Source organism: Akebia trifoliata, chromosome 3, assembly GCF_017979445.1.
Source record: "Akebia trifoliata isolate Shusen 1 chromosome 3, ASM1797944v1, whole genome shotgun sequence".
Taxonomy (NCBI): domain Eukaryota; kingdom Viridiplantae; phylum Streptophyta; class Magnoliopsida; order Ranunculales; family Lardizabalaceae; genus Akebia; species Akebia trifoliata.
This window is the reverse complement of record NC_141377.1, coordinates 3,045,665-3,066,301: the sequence shown is the minus strand read 5'-3', so window position 1 is coordinate 3,066,301 and position 20,637 is coordinate 3,045,665. Positions and strand designations below refer to the sequence as shown.

The window sequence follows — 20,637 nt, the reverse complement described above, 5'->3', positions numbered from 1 at the left end:
TTTAAATCACAAAATGACTATTGAACTTAAAATGGAAAGTGAAATAACCATGTTAAATTTTGTATGTGTGAAGCTAAAATATAAAGTCGTGTTGGGTGACCTCAGCGTGGGATACCTTGACGTGGTGGCACACACATGTCTGTAGATGCGTTTTATTGGTATCTCGGAGAAAATGCATCTATGTGCATGTGTGGGTCATAGCGTCAAGATATCCCCATGTGTCTCCCACTAAGGTTACACCAGCATTAATCATAATTATCATGAGTTAAAAGAAATTATTGTTGGGAAGTACCTTATTAAAGTTATTAATATGAGGCCTACCTTATGAACTAGATCTCCATGCCACATTTATTTAGTATGATAGGGTTGTCATCGGATAAGATCAAACCCCAATTCCGATCCATTCTGATCTATAAACTTTGGATCTGGATTGAGAAATAGATTTCCCATAATGATCAAGATTGATAACCTATCAAATCAAATTCTGGATCAATCATATCCTAATCAATTAGAGCTTCAAAAATATGTAAATTATGTTATATATTTTGTTTAAATATATGAAGTTTATTTTTATTTAATCTATCATGCACGTTGAATGTGATGTTAAGTTGGTTAAAGTCTATCAGTGTTAATACCACGACTTGGGTTCAAAATCCGCCTTCTCCTAGTAATTAGTGACTACTAATCTCGCTTGCCTAGAAAAAAAAAATTTAACAAAATCTACTAATTTGGATGTGATCCGATCTGGAATCAATTCATATTTGATAGGATATTAAGGTTGATCCATCCAATTAATTCTTTATCAGATCAATTATGGGTCCTCGATCTTTATCGATTTAAATCGACCCCAATTGGGACACAATTCATTGACAGCCCCCTAACTCAAGACAACATTTACCATGCAATAACTGAGAGAATATTTTTTGCAAATAAAATTAGTTTTGATTTCATCCCAATCTAATTGTTATATTTTAGATATTATTTTTGAGATCAGATAAAAAAAATCCAATTTGGTTATCAGATCGGTTTCTTTAATATAGACTGGTCCCAAATCAACCCCCATGCAAACACAAGAGAATATTTTTGGCTGGACAAGTAAGGAACAACATGAGAACCACGAAAATGGAAATTGTCCAAATATTTATTTCTCTATTCTTTTCTTAGATTTGGTTTTAGGTACATTAGCTTTTCTTTGGATTTATTTCTTAACATCGGTGTACCTCAAATATTCCCCAAAGGAAAATCCTGGGGGAGCTTTGTTTTATACTGCATTGACGTAATAGCCATAGATGTGTTTTCTTGATAAATAAGTAAAAATGCAAGCACGCACACGTTGGAAATAAATGTGAGAATCGCAGTAGATCCTAATGTCATCCCAACATTTACTCTTCTGAAAATATAGATGGGTACCCCTAAATCTCACCCTAAATAATAATATAATTTTTTTTTCACTAATGCTAGGTGACACAATTTACTGCAATACTCATAATTCTGACGTAGAGGTATGCACATGACCATTTGATACAAGCAAAAATCATCTATCGTTATGTGCATCTCCAAGTCAGAATTGTGAGAATCACAGTCTGTGTCACCTCAACACAACTTTTTCTTTTTGTTAAGAGTCGTATTGAGGTGACACAAAAAGTAACAAAAACTAGTGGAGTCGTGCACATTACCGTAGATGCTTTTCCGTGAGATATGAGTAAAATGCATCTACGGTTATGTGCACACCACCACATCATTTTTATCACCCTTATGTCTCAGTTTGTGTCATTCCAGCATTTTCGTTTTGTTTATATTTTGGGATCACATTTAATAACTCTAATTATATGTTCCAACTCATTTATGGTTAAAAAAGATGTAACCTTTCTACGATAAGCGAATGAAGCAACGAATAAAATCCCCCACTGTATAAACGAATGATTAGAACATGAAACTCTGTAGTATCAAGTAAAGCAGCTTTACTAAAGTACTGTCGGGCATTGTTCCAACAGTTGATAATAAAGAACAATATAATGAAGATGAAAGATTGCTCACCTATACACCACGGTTTAAGAGTTTCTAGAAGAACTTAATAAAGCTTATGATACCTGTAAAGATATTTGTGGTGGGCCCACAATAGAGCAATCTTGCAATTCTTTAGACCTGATTGGAAGCAAAGAAGTGGATTCAATTTGGCTTTATGAGGTTATATAAGCTTGGTAGGAAACAAGCCTAGACACCACACCAGCCATACATTCTCTTCTCTCCTAACTACTCTCCCATACAAATTCTTGTCTCTCTTTTGTGTAAAAAGAAATGGAAGCAAAAACAACTGCAGTCCCAATGTCGAAGGTGGAGCCTGCACAGCCACTGCAGAGGACTGATCGTGATCGCCAGGCACTAACGTCATTGCAGAGAGTGGATCCTGCACAGCCACCGTTATCGTCGTGGACCGATCGTGATCGCCAAGCACTAATGCCATTGCAGAAAATGGAGCCTTTGTCGTCACAAGTGATGAGGAATGAGTACGCACCGATGCAGAAAATGGAGCCTGTACCGCAGCAACTGATGAGTGAGCATTCACACACACCACTGGTGCCAATGGTGCCAATGCAGAGAGTGGAGCACGGGCAGCAACTGATGAGGAATGAGCACCCAACACTCATGTCAGCACAGAAGATGGAGCCTGCACAGCAACTGATGAGGAGTGACCGCCATCTCTTCACGTCATCTGATGACAATGTGATGATGAGGCAAATCCAGGCTACCCATGCACCAGATGGTCGTGTAGTTGACGTCAAACCTCTTTTGCATATCGTCGAAAACATCCTTCTGCATGCCACGCCAAGCACCCTTGGTTTAGAAGTATAGTCCTCAACTTCTTTATGGTTTTTTTCATTTTTTTTTCCTGCAATATTATATATTTCATTGATCCACTTGTTTTATGTAGACCACCACACAAGCACATATGGATGCATTGGATGACAAGACTCACCAAGAGAGCTTCCTTGGAATGCTTGAAGCGCTAGCATATACCATTCATAAGATTTCCTGTGAGGTAACTATAAAAGGGTGTATGTATGCATGAAAACAGGGTTAAATTTGACACCAAGTTCCATCATGTCGATCATCACTATGTGAATGTATGATCCATTTGACAATTGTATCATACGTGCTACATGTCATGTCAATCATACAACTTTTTGTTTTGGCTTATCGTATCCCCAGTACTCTTCGGGTGAGACTAATCCGACAGTCACACTCATCGCCCCTTAGAAAGTCCTATGTGCAACTGGTTGAGTCAAGGGCACTCAACCGGACCCAGGAGGGTGGCCCCAAGGAATCCATTGCTTTGTGGGGTTTCGAACACTTGACCAACCCTTCCTGAGGAGTTTATCAAGGTTTGGCTTGCCACAAGGCTGGGTTGTTGATTATACAATCTAAAAGTCTCTTACTATATATATATAACGGATGTACAATTCCAGCTATCTTTAAAATTACTTTATAGGCTTAAAATGAATATGTATATATATTAACAGATATCTTGCAAGTGTTCGGGTGGTGGAGATATGCATGCAACGACTTCGTCACTGTTTAACATGCTATCGGGCTATTCATGGGATGCGAAGGTGGTGCTGGCATTAGCTGCCTTTGCTGTGAACTATGGTGAGTTCTGGCTCCTGGCACAGATTTACCCCACGAACCACTTGGCCAAGTCGATCGCAACCCTTAAGCAACTACCAGATATCATGGAGCACAGTGCCTCATTGAGGCCTCGGTTTGAAGCACTAAATAACCTTATAAGTGCCATGTTGGATGTAACCAAGTGCATTGTTGAGTTGAAGGAGCTTCCTACACAATACATTACTCCTGAATCATCTATCATGACCATGGCAACAGCACATGTCCCTACTGCTTCCTATTGGACCATCAGAAGTGTCGTGGCTTGTGCATCCCAGATCATCGCTCTCATAAGCATGGGGCATGAGTATGTTGTCCATTTCATGCCATGCTTCACACTTAAAAATTTGTTTTTACCCTATAATTGAAGGTTATATTTCTATTGTATTTCAGGTACATGACGGCGACAACCGAGGTTTGGGAGCTTTCAGGCTTGGCTTACAAGGTCAGAAGCATACATGACCATCTTAAAAAGCAACTAGCTCTTTGCTATCAATACATAGGTGAGTACAAGCCATAGTTCATATATATGAACACACACACACACATGCTCATATGATAAAATGGAACAACTTTGGAGATTGACAAGAGATAACAATGTGATGCAGATGAAAAGAGACACCTTGAAGCCTATCAGACACTTGTGCGCCTCTTCGATACAATCCACATTGACAATATGAAGATTATAAGGGCGTTGTTTTACACAAAAGACGATCTGCCACTCTTTGATGGTTCAAACAAAAGAAGGGTTTGATTCTGAACCCTAAATCCTTTAGGCTCACATTAACTCTACATTTTAGTTGAGATCCATCTGTACCAACATTTAAATCATTCCAAATATATAAGTTAGTCAGGAAATTTCCCATGTGAGACACATTGAATGGTCAGTTTTACCAAGACAATTTTCCCTAGCAAGGTAACTAACACATAAATGCCTACTAACATGTTCTTGTTGCATTGTGTGACACCTATAGGTTAGCCTTGAAATACTGAGGAGGAAGAATGTATTAGTGCTCATATCAGATCTTGACATATCCAACGACGAGCTTTCGATTCTCGAACAGATGTACAGGGAGTCCCGACAACACCCGAATAGGACAGAGAGTCAGTATGAGGTCGTGTGGCTCCCAGTTGTGGAAAAATTGACACCATGGACTGAAGAAAAACAAAAGCAGTTTGAGGCTATGCAGATGCAGATGCCATGGTTCATAGTGCATCAACCTACATTAATTGATCCAGCAGTAATCAAGTACATCAAGGAAGTGTGGCACTTCACAAAGAAGCCCCTCCTGGTGGTGTTGGACCCACAAGGAAAGGTGGTGTGCCTGAATGCACTCCACATGATGTGGATATGGGGAAGTTTGGCCTTTCCTTTCACTAGCTCGAGGGAGGAAGCCCTATGGAACAACGAATCTTGGAGGCTCGAATTACTGGTTGATGGAATTGATCAAGAAATACTAAATTGGGTGCGTACATCTCTGCAACTTTTAATACTTTTGCTCACAAAGACATATATAAATACATATGGTTGAAAAATATCAAAATGTATCGGTCGATATGTATCGGTGTCAGCCGAGACCAATACGAAACATTGACCCCAAAACTTTGAATGTTTTGGGAATGTACCGAGTATGTATCGATCGATACCATATTGTTTTTTTCATTAACAGGAACATTCAATTGATAATATATTTTAAACCTTGTAAATACATACATACATAATATGTACAAATATAATATAATGGATAATGGAGCAATCAAATTTGGAAAATTAGGTGTGTTAGACTCACATATTTATATTAAGTGTGGAATTGCTTTTTCATACAGATTGCTACAGACAAATACATTTGTTTGTATGGAGGAGAAGATATGGAGTGGATAAGGAAATTTACAACCATGGCAAAAAATGTTGCAGCAGCGGCTCGTATTCCATTAGAGATGGTGTATGTAGGGAAGAGTAATCCTAGGGAGCGAGTGAGGAGGAATGTTGCCAGCATTACCGTCGAGCATCTTAGTCATTGTTTTCAAGACCTCACATCCATATGGTTCTTCTGGGTCCGGTTGGAGAGTATGTGGTACTCCAAAATGCAACTAGGCAGGAGCGTTGAAAATGATCCAATAATGCAAGAGATCATGACAATGCTTAGCTTTGATGGTAGCGACCAAGGATGGGCCGTGATCAGTAGAGGATCAGTTGAGATGGCTAAAGGTAAAGGAGATACAATGTTGACAACCTTCACACAGTTTGATATGTGGAAAGAGCATGTGGAACCTAAAGGGTTCATACCGGCCCTCAAAGATCACCTCCAGCACCTTCACACTCCACACCACTGCAATCGCCTCATACTCCCGGGGGCTGTTGGGAAAATCCCAGAGTTGATAGTCTGTGCAGAGTGCGGCCGCCCTATGGAGAAGCTTCTCATGTATAGGTGTTGTACCGACTAAGATAATGGCGACCCATTATAATAGGCTCCTCTATTGTTTGGTGGGTCCATGCGTAGGATATTTCCTTGGATTGTATGTGTGATGGTTGCTAGTACTGTTATGGGAATAAATATAATTCCTGCATATCCCATATGGTTTGTTCGTGTTGTTTAGGTTAGGATCGGTTTCTGCAGATTTTTCTCCCTTGAGAAAAAAAAATAACATTTAGGACTTCAGGGCAGAGGAGCATCTTCTGGCTCCACCTTCAATAAAATTTCCCATTAAAGGGTTCAAGTTTCAGTAAGTCTGGTTTTACATGTTCAAGTTTAAAGTCCATGTTTCAAGATGTAAAGTAAAACATTATTTCAGTTTGAGATTGTTGGATAATATGGGATCTTGAAACAAATAATAGATTTGAATAAACAGAAATTTGGAAGAACTTATGGTTTCCAACTTAGGCACAGAGAAACCACTATCCTTAAAACCAAATCCGCGCCTCTTGTTGGATGGTATCTACAATGCAGAAGGTCTCAAACGGTTGTTTTCAAGATTAAGGAGTAATTACATTGCTAATCACGCACTTGAAAGTAGCAATTCTACTATGAACTTGATCAAACCAATATCAGTACAAGAAACAAAAGATCAAAGAAATTTGTTGAGAAGAGGAAGACAACACAGGTTCTATATTCTATGTTTTTTCTCTGTTAGCCCTAGGCCAATAGACCACTACTTAATAAAAAAAGGAACCCTAAATAAGATCCAAATCCAAGCCAAAGCTCAAGCTTAGCTCGATGTGTGCGTGACGTGCACATATTAAGATATTTTGATTGATTCCACCGAAGCTCAATGGGTTGCAGTCCCATGGTGCCTCGGTCTTCATGTGCGCTCAAGGCCCACCTTATTTCTCACTCACATCTGAACAAGAGGGAGAGTGGGAGTTTTAATAAGTTGAACATACAATTTATAAAGGTACTGAAATCTTCAACCTATTACTCACTCATCACTTCAATCCTACAAATCGGGTTCATTCTCACAAACCGCAAACTCGAATTTGAACTGAGCGAACCCACGACTTAGGTACACAGTGCACCCACTTTTCCCCAAAATGCACCCCAATTAAAGAGAAAAAATGTGTCCCTCTCCATTTCCCTAAACAACACCCCCTTTCTTTTCCATTTCTTCGCCTCCACTTTTCATCCTCCCTCTCTCTCTATATCTTTATATCTCTATCTTCTTCTTTTCTTCTCCACTGCGGCTCTGCACCCTCTCTCTTTATCATCTCCTCCTTTTGAGGGTTTAATCTTTGTATCTATTTAACGGGAGAGCTTCTATGTAAAAAGTAGGAGCCAAATCAGAATAGAGGAATTATAGAGAAACTTTTATGGATTCAAGAATAATGGAATGGCTCTTCGGAATCGGGGAAATAGTCTTGATTTGTGATGAACCCCATGAACAAACCGTGTGAAGCATCTTCTCCATGGGTGGAGCCAGACTTTTAGGTCAGTGACGACTAAGAATTAATGATGGTTGACCAGTAATTTTGATTTCTTTTTACCCCAAAACATAATTTTTTTTCCTTCCCAAAAATCCAATTTTGATCTTCATGTCTGAAGATTGATTTTCATTTTAAACTCACCATTTTCAATGTCTTGTAGAAATCCTTGCTAAGTTGTATTTTGGTAAAAATCAAAACTTGTTCTTAATTTTTAAGGAAAGACATTCAAGGCTAAAACCAAATTACCCTAATGTTGAAAATGACCAATTTTGGGGATATAATGAAAGGCATATTTGAGTAAAGGTTGAAGATGAGATCGTTAATTTGTTAGCCATCAAAATTTGAACTGGTGATCACATCATAAAATTCAAATTGATACGGTTAATTTGTTACTCAACAAACCTTGGAGTGGATCCTAACCACATCAATTTGTGGCATTCAAAAACATGGTCTGATGCACAAAGTCATAGATGACAAAATTCTATTTACTTTGAAATAAGTTTTTTTTTTTTTTTTTTTTTTAAAGTTAATTTTCACCAATGAATTTTAATTTTAAAGTTGGGAGTTCAATAGCCATCAATTTCAATACCTTAGATTAAGTTCAAAAAATAATTTTTTTATTTTTTTTCTCTTTTGAATATGAGTTTTTCCATGAAATAGAAAAGGGTGTAGTGTTGGGTTGCCAATTGATAATCCATGTGGACCCAAAGACCTTTAATAAGATTTGAAATTTTACCAAGTTAGTCTTGGTAGCTTGATTCATAAAGTAAGGTTTTATCGAAAACAAACTTGAGAAAGGTAAGGGAGTTTTTAAAATAAAATTGCAATAGATAAGTCTATACAGTATATGTCTCTTTTTAAAAACTTCATCGGACCTAAATGTCGTCTGTTTAAAAATCACATGGGGTAACTCTAATATCAATCAAAATGTAGCGAGTGCTCTGTAAATCTCTTTAAAGAAAAAAAAAACAAAATGAAAACTTAATTGGGGATACAAGTCATCAATTTCATAGAGATATGGATATCTTTAATATTGTCCAAAATGTAGCGGGACTGAATAATAATAAAAATTCATAAAGTTCAATGTGGGCTATAGCCCCTACTGGTCCATCCTTGGATCCGCCCCTGATTTTCTCTCTCTTTCTTCTTTTTCTTTGTGAGTTTTATGTTTAATTTCGATCATATGTATGAATCGAGATAAACAAAGATTGGTTTTGGAGGATAAATTTTAGGGAATCGACAACATCCAAGATTTTATTTCTATAAATTGGCGTCGTTCGTAGGAAATGATGAAAACGATGAAAAAGTTCTCTCTCTCATTGTTACCTTGAGTTTGGGGGCTACTTCTGCCTAATAATAACAATTATTAGGGGCGGAACTACATGGGGACTAGGGGGCCCACACAAATTTTGAAATATAATATTTTGAAGTATTTCTATATACGGTTATAGCTATATGTAGATTCATGGCCCACACAAATTTTTTAAAATTACTACTTTTATATATTCCTATAATTACTTACATATATATTTTTGGGGAGCGATTGACTGACAATCTTAGGATGACAGAAAGGAGCCAAAACGTTTGTCCTATGTCGGGTTAGAAATTTTGGATTAAGCTAATTTTTTGTGAGGATGATCACTATGATGAGAAGATCATCCTCGTCATAAATCAGCTCAATATTAAACTTCTAACCCCATCAAAATTATTTTAAAATTGTGAATCGTTGAATTTTTACCCAAAATTTGTAAATCACTTTTGATGGACTGGTAGTTTAAGATTCGGCTTATTTTTGGTGAGGATGATCTTCTTACCGTAGAGATCACCCTCACAAAAAATACTCCCAATCCGAAATTTTTAAACCATATAGAACAAATTTTGACAGCCCCAATGTGTCATCCTAAGATCATCAGCCAAATGCTCCCTTATATTTCTATAATTATTTACACGTACATCCATGCCCACACAATTTGCTCTTGGGTGAAATATGAGAGTTCTTCTAATCAAGATCTATAACATCATTTTCAGTCCAAATATTTGGTAGATGTATATCAATTCTTTCTTTTGATTTTTTTTCATTATAATAATGGTATCTTATTTTTTAAGTTTCTTGTACGTCTTTTTTTGATGTAAGAAAAATTATGTATTTTTTTTATATATAATTAATGGGAGAAGAAACTGTTATTGATGAATGGATCATGATAATTATGTTTGAAAAATGATATTATTTCATTATCATAACGGATTGGTAAAATTACTGATTGAGTAAGGAGTCAGAAAACCCTAAGGTGAAAGGCCCAAAGCCTCGTGGAAAATCTCTTATTATGTGTGTGTATGACCTAATACATGCAAACCCCATGTTATATGAGTGAGACTTTTGCATACATTATCATTATATTGCATATTATTATTGATTACTCAATAGAAGATTTACAATATTCTTCTTTTACTCGATATGATTATTATATCGGTTAAATCATGAGTAAAGCATGGTAGTATCCAGTGAGATTATCTTATATTTTGTACTAATATTTTTCTTCTTCAGATGCTCATCTTGAGGAGGTGCCTTAGTTGGATTATAAAAATATATATTTTTTATCTTATTTTAGTGGTGAATTTATGTCGAAATAAATCATAGGAATTTTAATAAATAATGTGCTGGTTTATTTATTTATTATTTTGAAATCTATGTGATGGATTATTCAAGAGGAATGTTAAAGTGATTGTATTAAATTCATCAAATAATAGATTAAAATTATGTTTAATGTAATTGTTTAGATCCAAGCATATGATAGATCTATTCTTATTTGTATTATCACCTAATAAATTATTATTTTAGATTATTTTATCATAGTTGTTAGATAAAAGACAAAAATACATTTCTAAAATGGGAAAAATCATTGAAAAAAGGCGAGCATTAAATTTTATATGTTCTTTTGAAATAAACTATATGAATTTAAATTTCTGCAATCCTTGTGAATGGGTTCTGTTTCGACCTATTTTTCTCTAAGACAAGGTCTTCTTTTGAAACAGTCAAAATACAAAATTTTTAGATTTTTCAATTAGGTTCTCAATCCCATTGACCGTTTGTAAAAATATTGAGTGTGCAATCCACGGTTTTTATCTCTACAAAACATGTTTGTTCTGCTCACAGTGGGATAGTACACATCAACCAACTTTTTTCTACATTGAGTTCCAAATCTAATGGAGTGGGGCACATATCATTTTAAAGTGTCTCGAAAATCTAATAAAATCAAACATTTTAGACTGTCGATATACACTACATACATACATACATATATATATCTATACATACATACATATATATATATATATATATATATATATATATATATATATATATATATATATATATATATATATAGAGTCCCGTTTAGCACCCAACCATTTACCCAACAATTTGCCCAACATGTTTTGGAATAGGCTTATTTTTGGTGAGGATGATCTCTATGGTTAGAGATCATTCTCACAAAAATCAGCCTATTCCAAAACTTCTAACCCATGTAGGACAAAACATGTTGGGCAAATTGTTGGGTAATGGTTGGGTGCTGAACATTTCCCATATATATATATATATGGGTCCCGTTCGGCACCCTTAGTTTTACCACACACTTTAACAAACGCGTTTTGTCTTGTATGGGTTAGAAGTTTCGGAATGAGCTGATTTTTGGTGAGGATGATCTCTATGGTGAGGAGATCATCCTCACCAAAAATCAGCTCATTCCAAAACTTCTAACCCCATCAAAATTGATTTACAAAAAATGGACGGTCCACGATTTTTCAACGTGTAAACATGGGGCTAAACATTTCGGAATGGGCTGATTTTTGGGGAGGATGATCTTCTAATCATAGAGATCATCCTCACCAAAAATCAGCTCATTCCAAAACTTCTAACCCATGTAGGACAAAAAACGTTTGTTAAAGTGTGTGGTAAAACTTAGGGTGGTGAACATTTCCCTATATATATAGGGAGCGGTTCGGCAGCCCTAAAGTTTGCCAAGTTTTTGCCAAACATTTTTTGTAAATCACTTTTGATGGGGTTAGAAGTTTTGAAATAGGCTGATTTTTTGTGAGGATGATCTCTACAGTGAAGAGATCATCCTCACCAAAAATCAGCTCATTTTGAAGAGATCATCCTCACCAAAAATCAGCTCATTTTGAAACTTCTAACCCTAGTTTACAAATTGAAGAATCGTGGACCGTCAAATTTTTGTAAATCACTTTTAATGGGGTTATAAGTTCTGGAATAGGCTGATTTTTGGTGAGGATGATCTCCTCATCATAGAGATCATCCTCACAAAAAAGCAGCTCATTCCAAAGCTTCTAACCCATATTTTGAAAAATGTTTGACACCAAACTTGGCAAACTTTAGGGTTGCTGAACTGTCCCCATATATATATATATATATAAAACAATTTTCAAAATATGGGTTAGAAGCTTTGGAATGAGTTGATTTTTTGTGAGGATGATCTCTATGATGAGGAGATCACCCTCACCAAAAATCAGCCTATTCCAAAACTTCTAACCCCATCAAAAGTGATTTACAAAAATTGGACGGTCCACGATTCTTCAACTTGTAAACTAGGCTTAGAAGTTTCAAAATGAGCTGATTTTTTGTGAGGATGATCTCTTCACCGTAGAGATCATCCTCACAAAAACTCAGCCTATTCCAAAACTTCTAACCTCATCAAAAGTGATTTACAAAAAATGTTTGGCACAAAACTTGGCAAACTTTAGGGCTGTCGAACCGCTCCCATATATATATATATATATATGTTTGTATGTAATGCTGAAGGGTAACAAGATTAAAGAAAATAACAAAACACACACACAAGATTTATGTGGTCCAGCAAATTAACTACGTCCACGGAGGAGAGGGAGAAAAATTCATTATCAACAATAAAGATTACAGACTCTTTGTCCAAAGCCACAAGAAGCCTTAAAAAGCAAAAACACATAAGAAACCTTACTCGAATCCTCACAGAGCCCACTACATATCGGGAAAGATCCCTTTTGATACTGCCTTGCCCATTGAAGTCCAAACGCAATAAGAATAGTAGACATCACACAACAATATATATATATAGGGTTAGGATTCGTGTACACATATATCTACAACGTGTTTTGTCCTATATGGGCTAAAAGTTTCGGATTGAACTGATTTTTGGTGAGGATGATCTCTAAGACGATGACATCATCCTCACAAAAAATCAACTAATTTTAAAACTTTTAACCTCATATTTATGAGTTGAAGAATTGTGGACCGTCCATTTTTTGTAAACCACTTTTGACGAGGTTAAAAGTTTCAGATTGAGCTGATTTTTGGTGAGGAATATCTCCTCATCTTAGAATTATACTCACCAAAAATCAGCTCAATCTGAAACTTTTAGCCTACATAGGACAAAACTTTTAGCCTGTGTGTGTGTGTATATATATACATGTGTGTGTGTGTGTGTGTGTGTGTGTATGTCATACTTCACATGATTTATAATTTTCTGACCCTCAGTATTTGGATCTATGTCTTGACTCATGGGTTATTGGTTAGGTCATGGACCAAGCTTTTGGGCATCACAAGAATGACTCTTCAAAACCCTCGGGGATGTAGTTCAAATTTGTGGCGACTCCTATGAACAAATCTTGTTTATTATTTCTCTCTATTCTTTTTCTTTGTGAGTTTTATGTTTGATTTTGATCGCTTGTATGAATCAAGATAAAAACATATTGGTTTAGGGGATAAATCTCGAGGAATCGATGAGATTTTACCTCTACAGTTATTATTACATGGCCTATTTAATGAACTATATCCCCACACTATATTTATTTAGCCTACAATTGGATTGTCAATGGATTGGATCAAATCCATTCCAATCTAATAACTTTGGATCTAAATAGAGAATTTGGTTTCCAATATGGCTTTGTGATTCGATAGGAGCTTCAGTCCAAGAAGGATTTGATCCAATTATTATGAGAGCAGTTATGGCTGACACCCATATCAACCCCGGTCCAACCCAATCCATTGGCAGCCCTAACTGAGGAAACCATTTTCCATGGAAAAATTAGAGAATATTTTTGGCTAGACAACTAAGGAACAACATGTGAACCACGACAGGGGAAATTGGGTAAGGTTTTAGGTACTTTAGCCTTTCTTTGGATTTGCTTCTTTCGGATTCTTAGGCAGGTTCTCATGGTCCTTCAAAGATTTGCATTTAATAGAATTTCCGAATGTAGAAATTGTAGAGAAGGGTCCACTTCCTTCATATCTTTTTCTTCTTTATAGTAAAGCTAAGATGCAAAACAGTGTCATAAAGATGATGCTCCTACATTCGATACAGTTTAATTGGTCCCATTCCCAATATCATTTATACATTTTTTTTAATAATAGTAATTTAAAAATACCCCTCCAAGCTCAGGTGAATATTTCATGTACCCTTTGTCTTTAAACTGATGACACATTAATTGACCACAGTCTACTTTGGAAGTTTGAAAGAAAATGACTTCATCTTCAATCTCTTGTTAAAAAGGAGAGAGGTTATTAGCACCCCAACTTTTACTTATTACACCTAAATTAAAAATAAAGAAAATAAGTAAAAGTTGGGTTGCCAATAGAAGCTCTCTTATTTTTTTTTTTTTGATGGATTTCTATTTTTTGGGTTTAGGATTTTATATGAGCATAATAATAATAATAGTAAACAACTACTAATTTTCTTTTAATAGTCCTATAATGTTTTGTAATGTTAAGATTATACTTTGAATCAAACCTTCGTAATGTTTGAAGAGTATCTTTTAAGAGGCAGAAAAAAGAAAATTCAATAATCGTGCTCAGAAGAATTTTTTAAAATTTGTAAGGACCTTAATTTGCTCCCAACCTGAACATATAACTCGTTCTCAAGCTCTTAATTTGAAGAAAACCCTTTGATTTTCCTACCAAAAATCTATCATATTCTACTTCCCTAAAAACTAAATCATATCTCATTCAAGAGGTTTGAAGGTTGAAGTAGGTAGAATGTTCATACTAACGAGAAGAAAAGAATGGGCTATTTGATAATATATACCATCAACTTCTACGATTAGGAATCTAAGAATGAGAAACACTAAAAATAGAAATTGAGAAACATGTTTGACTAAATTCTCATTAGAACAGTGTTGTTTTGTGTAAGGAAGTTGTAGGGTTTAAACAGATCAAGTTTGCGACGGATATGAGTAGATCCATATCTAATTCGAACTTTTTAACTAGATTCGAATCTAGATCAAATTCCAAATCCAACTAGTTAAAATTAGAGCTGAACCATTTTGCTGTCACAAAACCTGTATCTGGATTCGACTGAATTAATTAATTAAAATCGGTTGGGTAGATAATTTTGAACTGTTTAAGTTCATTTCAAGGAAAATTGTTAAAGATTTAGCCAAAAGAGACCTTGGCAATTGTGCCCAACACTTGTTGGTTGAAGATAAAAACTTTAAAAAATATAATGTACTATATCATTCAGATTTAGGCGGATATATAGATGGATTCATATCCGATCCGAATCAAACTCAGGTCAACGAATGTCAACCCATTTCTAACCCATTTTTTTAATTCGGATATACTTGAAGGAATCCAACCCGTTAAATTTAGATTCAAATCACTAAAATTTTGAATAAAATTCAACCCATTTTAAGCCTTAAGAAGTTGGGATTATCATTCAGTAGAAATAATATTCAATGGATGGATTTTCTTAAAGTGATTAAAATATTCTTATTTGCAAAATTAAGCACTATTAGATCGTTTTGGTCGTCCTAATGCAAATACTAAATTCTGAACTACTCTATTATGATCTTCATCAATAATATAATATTAAAAATTAATATTATATAAAAATAAGAAAATAGAATAAGAATTAAAACTTAATTATAAAAGGATATATTTGTAATCCCCAACTTTATATACGAATGATTAGAACATAAAACTATGGTATCAAGTAAAGCAGCCCACAACATTATTAAAGTACCTATCAACAATTGATAAAGAACAATGATTATGAAAGGAATCATGATAACCTCGAAAAAGTCACAAGAAAATCACTCAACTGCACAAAATCATAGATAATTTCCTATATCCCAAGGAAACAATCTATGGCTCCGTACATGCCACGTCAGTTGAGTGATTTTTGAGTATCCTTTTTTCGAGTCAGGTATCACAACTCAAAAGATTTCTTACGGACACCCAGCACGGTTTAGGAGCTTGTAGAATTTTTTAGAGCTTCTACTGGCACACCAAATTTTCCTCATTACACCCCCTAATTTTTTATATTAGTTATCACTCCCCAAGTAGAGATTAGAATACACACTTCAAACATTACCAAGGTTTAGCTCAAATTGCAATCTCAACATCATAACACATGTTCAAAATACTTTAGTAGTTGTTACTATTTGACTTAGGCTGGTATAAAATATTAAACCCAAATAAATGAAAAAAAAAAAAAAAAGTGGGGGTAAAAACAAAAGAGCTTCTATTGGCACCCCAACTTTTACTTATTTTCAACTGTTCACTTATTTTCTTTATTTTTGATTGGGGTGTAATAAGTAAAATTGGGTTATCGATTGCAGCTCTCTTTTTTTGGTATGACATTGTAGATGTAATTTGAAAAGCTTAGGACACTTATAAAGAGATATGTGTGGTGGGCCCACAATAGAGCAATCTTGCAATTCTTTAGACCTGATTTGAAGCAAAGAAGTGGATTCAATTTTGCTTTATGAGGTTATATAAGCTTGGTTGGAAACAATCCTAGACACCACACCAGCCATACATTCTCTTCTCTCCGAAATACTCTCCCATACAAGTTCTTGTGTCTCTCTTTTGTGTAAGAAGAAATGGAAGCAAAAACAACTGGAGCCCCAATGCAGAAGGTGGATCCTGCACAGCCAATACGGAGGACTGATCGTGATCGGCCGGCACTAATGTCATTGCAGAAGGTGGATCCTGCACAGCCACCGTTGAGGACCGATCGCGATCGCCAAGCACTAATGCCATTGCAGAAAATGGAGCCTTCAACACAGCAAGTGATGAGCAATGAGCTTGCACCACTAGTACCGACACAGAAAGTGGAACCTATGCCGCAGCAACTGATGATGAGTGAGCACCCACACACACCACTGGTACCAATGGTGCCTATGCAGAAAGTGGAGCATGGGACACAACTAATGAGGAATGGGCACTCGCCACTGATGTCAGTACAGAAAGTGGAGCCTGCACAGCAAATGATGAGGAGCGAACGTCATCTCTTCACATCATCTGACGACAATGTGATGATGACGCAAATCCAGGGCACCCACGCACCAGATGGTCGTGAAGTTGACGTCAAACCTCTTTTGCATATCGTCGAAAACATCTTTCTGCGTGCCACCCCAACCACCCTCGGTGTACAAGTATAGTCGTCAACTTATTTATGCATTTTTTTTTTAAATATTCTACATTTCATCATCATCATCACTATTACTAATCCATGGTCGATTGACTTGTTTTATGTAGACCACCACACCCACCACACAAGCACATATGGATGCATTGGACGACAAGACTCAGCAAGAGAGCTTCATTGGCATGCTCGAAGCATTAGCATATACGATACATAAGATTTCCTGTGAGGTAATTAACTATAAAAGGGTGATTGTATGATCCATGCGACAATTAATTGTATCATATGGGGTACATGTCATGTCGATCATACAATCTAAAAGCCACTTTCTAAACCAAATTTTTTTATTTTTTATGTACAATTCCATGTAAGATCTTTACAATTACTTTATTGGCTTAAAAATGAATATATATGTTGACAGATATCTAGCAAGCGTTTGGGTGGTGGAGATATGCACGCGACAACTTTGTCACTGTTTAACATGCTATCGGGCTATTCATGGGATGCGAAGATGGTCCTGGCCTTAGCAGCCCTTTCTGTGAACTATGGCGAGTTCTGGCTCCTGGCACAGATTTATCCCACAAACCATTTGGCCAAATCAATCGCAGTCCTTAAGCAACTACCAGATATCATCGAGCACAGTGCCTTGTTGAGGCCTCGGTTCGAAGCACTAAACAACCTTATAAATGCCATGTTGGATGTAACCAAAAGCATTGTTGAGTTGAAGGAACTTCCTAGACAATACATTACGCCTGAATCATCAATCATGGCCATGGCCACGGCCCATGTCCCTACTGCTTCCTATTGGACCATCAGAAGTGTCGTGGCTTGTGCATCCCAGATCATCGATCTTATAGGCTTGGGGCCTGAGTATGTTTTCCATTTCATGCCATGCTTCACACTTAAAATGTGCTTTTACCCATGTAATTGAAGGTTATATTTCTATTGTGTTTCAGGTACATAACAGCGACAACTGAGGTTTGGGAGCTTTCAGGGTTGGCTTACAAAATCAGAAGCATACATGACCATCTAAAAAAGCAACTAGCTCTTTGCTATCAATACATAGGTGAGTACAGCCAATTCATCTATATGATTACACACACACACACACACACACACACACACACACACACACACACACACATATGTATACATGATAGAATGGGAAAACATTGGAGATTGACAAGGGATAACAATGTGATGTAGATGACAAGAGACACCTCGAAGCTTATCAAACACTTGTGCGCCTCTTCGACACAATCCACATTGACAATATGAAGATTCTAAGGGCATTGTTTTACACTAAAGACGATCTGCCACTCTTTGATGGTTCAAACAAAAGAAAGGTCTAACTTTGAACCCTAATTCCTTTTGACTCATATTAAGTCTTCATTTTAGTTAAGAGCAATCTAAGCCCACCATTTAAATCATTCCACATATAAACCTTTGTTAGAAACGTCCTATGTGAGACACATTAAAAGATAAGTTTTACTAATTACATATAAGCCATTAGTGTAAACAATCTCACCCAAGCAAGGTTACTTGTCTCAACATATAAATGCTAAATAACATGTTCTTGTTGCATTGTGTGACTGCAATAGGTTAGCCTTGAGATACTGAGGAGGAAGAATGTGTTAGTGCTCATATCAGACCTTGACATATCCAACGATGAGCTTTTGATCCTCGAACAAATGTACAGGGAGTCCCGAGAACACCCAAATCGGTTAGAGAGTCAGTACGAGGTCGTGTGGCTCGCAGTCGTGGACAAATTGACCCCATGGACTGAAGAAAAGCAAAAGCAATTTGAGGCTATGCAGATGCAGATGCCGTGGTTGATAGTGCATCAGCCTACATTGATTGATCCAGTAGTTATCAAGTACATCAAGGAAGTTTGGCACTTCACAAAAAAGCCTCTCCTGGTGGTTTTGGACCCACAAGGAAGGGTTGTGTGCCTGAATGCACTCCACATGATGTGGATATGGGGAAGTCTAGCCTTTCCTTTCACTAGCTCAAGGGAGGAAGCCCTGTGGAACAATGAATCTTGGAGGCTCGAATTACTTGTTGATGGAATTGATCAAGAAATACTGAATTGGGTACGTACATCTATGCAACTTTTAATACTTAATACTCACAAAGTATGACATATAAAGAGAGACATACATAATAACATGTTCAAATATAATATAATGGATGATGGAATTATTAAATTTGGAAAATTAGGTGTGTGTTAGATTCACATATTGATATTGTGTTGAATTGCTTTTCCATACAGATTACCGCGGACAAATACATTTGTTTGTATGGAGGAGAAGATATGGAGTGGATAAGGAAATTTACAGCCACGGTACAAGCTGTTGCAGCAGCAACTCGAATTCCATTAGAGATGGTGTATGTAGGGAAGAGCAATCCCAAGGAGCGAGTTAGGAGGAATGTTGCCAGCATTACTGTGGAGCATCTTAGTCATTGTTTGCAAGACCTCACGTCTATATGGTTCTTCTGGGTTCGGTTGGAGAGCATGTGCCACTCTAAAATGCAACTAGGCAGGAGCGTCGAAAATGATTCAATAATGCAAGAGATCATGACAATGCTTACCTTTGATGGAAGTGATCAAGGATGGGCAGTGATCAGTAGAGGATCGACTGAGATGGCCAAAGGTAAAGGAGATACAATGTTGACAACCTTCACACAGTTTGATTTGTGGAAAGGGTATGTGGAACCTAAAGGGTTCATACCGGCCCTCAAAGATCACCTCCAACACCTTCACACCCCACACCACTGCAATCGCCTCATACTCCCAGGGAATGTCGGGAGAATCCCAGAGTTGATAGTCTGTGCTGAGTGCGGCCGCCCTATGGAGAAGCTTCTCATGTATAGGTGCTGCACCGACTAAGATATTGGTGACCCGTATAGTAGGCCCCTCTTTTGTTAGGTGGGGGCATACATAAGATAATTGCTTGGACTGTATGTGTGATGGTTTCTAGTATTGCTATGGGTTCACCCTGTGAACAAAAATAACATTGAGGGCTTTAAGGGAGAAAGAATCTTCTGGCTACTCCTTCGATAAAATTTCCCATTAAAGGGCTCAGTAGGTTTGGTTTCACATGTTCAAGTTTAAAGTCCATGTTTCAACATGTAAAATAAAAAAAACTATTTCGTTTTACGATTGTTGGATAATATGTGATCTTGGAACAAATAAATCCTAAATGGTAATAGATTGGAATAAACAGAAATTTGGAAGAATTTTTCAATTTGTGACTAGGGCATAGAGAAGCCATTATCCTTAAAACCAAATTTATACCCGTTTTTCGATGGTAATTACAATGCAGAAGGTCTCAAGCAATTGCTTTGAAAATTCCAGTTATTACACTGCTAATTGTGCCCTCAGAAGTAGCAGTTCTTTTTTGTAGAGAAGAGAAGGTTAAGAAAACTGTTGGGTTATGTCTTCTGTTATTGTATATGGAGAATTGTTGTGGATTCAGCCCGGATCTTTTGATGACCTCTTAACGACCATTATGACCCATTTTATTGGTAATGTGTGGGGTGCTCCTGTTATTGGGTCCATTTGGTTTGGATTTGGATCCGACCCGTTTATCCTCTTTGTAACCTTTAGTATATAAAAGGTAAGAGATGAAACTCTAA

General features: G+C 36.6%; 2 protein-coding genes across 2 annotated transcripts; both read left to right on the top strand.

Moving 5' to 3' along the window:
- The first annotated feature begins 2,210 nt into the window (after positions 1 to 2,210).
- On the top strand, positions 2,211 to 6,387 carry LOC147405546 (protein SIEVE ELEMENT OCCLUSION B-like). The gene is made up of 7 exons (XM_086433315.1): positions 2,211 to 2,847; positions 2,933 to 3,040; positions 3,522 to 3,970; positions 4,057 to 4,166; positions 4,272 to 4,411; positions 4,638 to 5,129; positions 5,491 to 6,387. Exons 1-7 carry the CDS (start codon positions 2,299 to 2,301, stop codon positions 6,106 to 6,108), a joined length of 2,466 nt encoding a protein of 821 aa, XP_086289441.1. The 5' UTR covers positions 2,211 to 2,298; the 3' UTR covers positions 6,109 to 6,387.
- A 10,066-nt stretch (positions 6,388 to 16,453) lies between these two features.
- On the top strand, positions 16,454 to 20,383 carry LOC147405545 (protein SIEVE ELEMENT OCCLUSION B-like). Its single transcript, XM_086433983.1, has 7 exons — positions 16,454 to 17,008; positions 17,112 to 17,228; positions 17,420 to 17,868; positions 17,955 to 18,064; positions 18,205 to 18,344; positions 18,600 to 19,091; positions 19,271 to 20,383. The coding sequence occupies exons 1-7, from the start codon at positions 16,454 to 16,456 to the stop codon at positions 19,886 to 19,888; spliced, it is 2,481 nt and encodes an 826-aa protein (XP_086290109.1). The 3' UTR covers positions 19,889 to 20,383.
- The last annotated feature ends 254 nt before the right edge of the window (positions 20,384 to 20,637 follow it).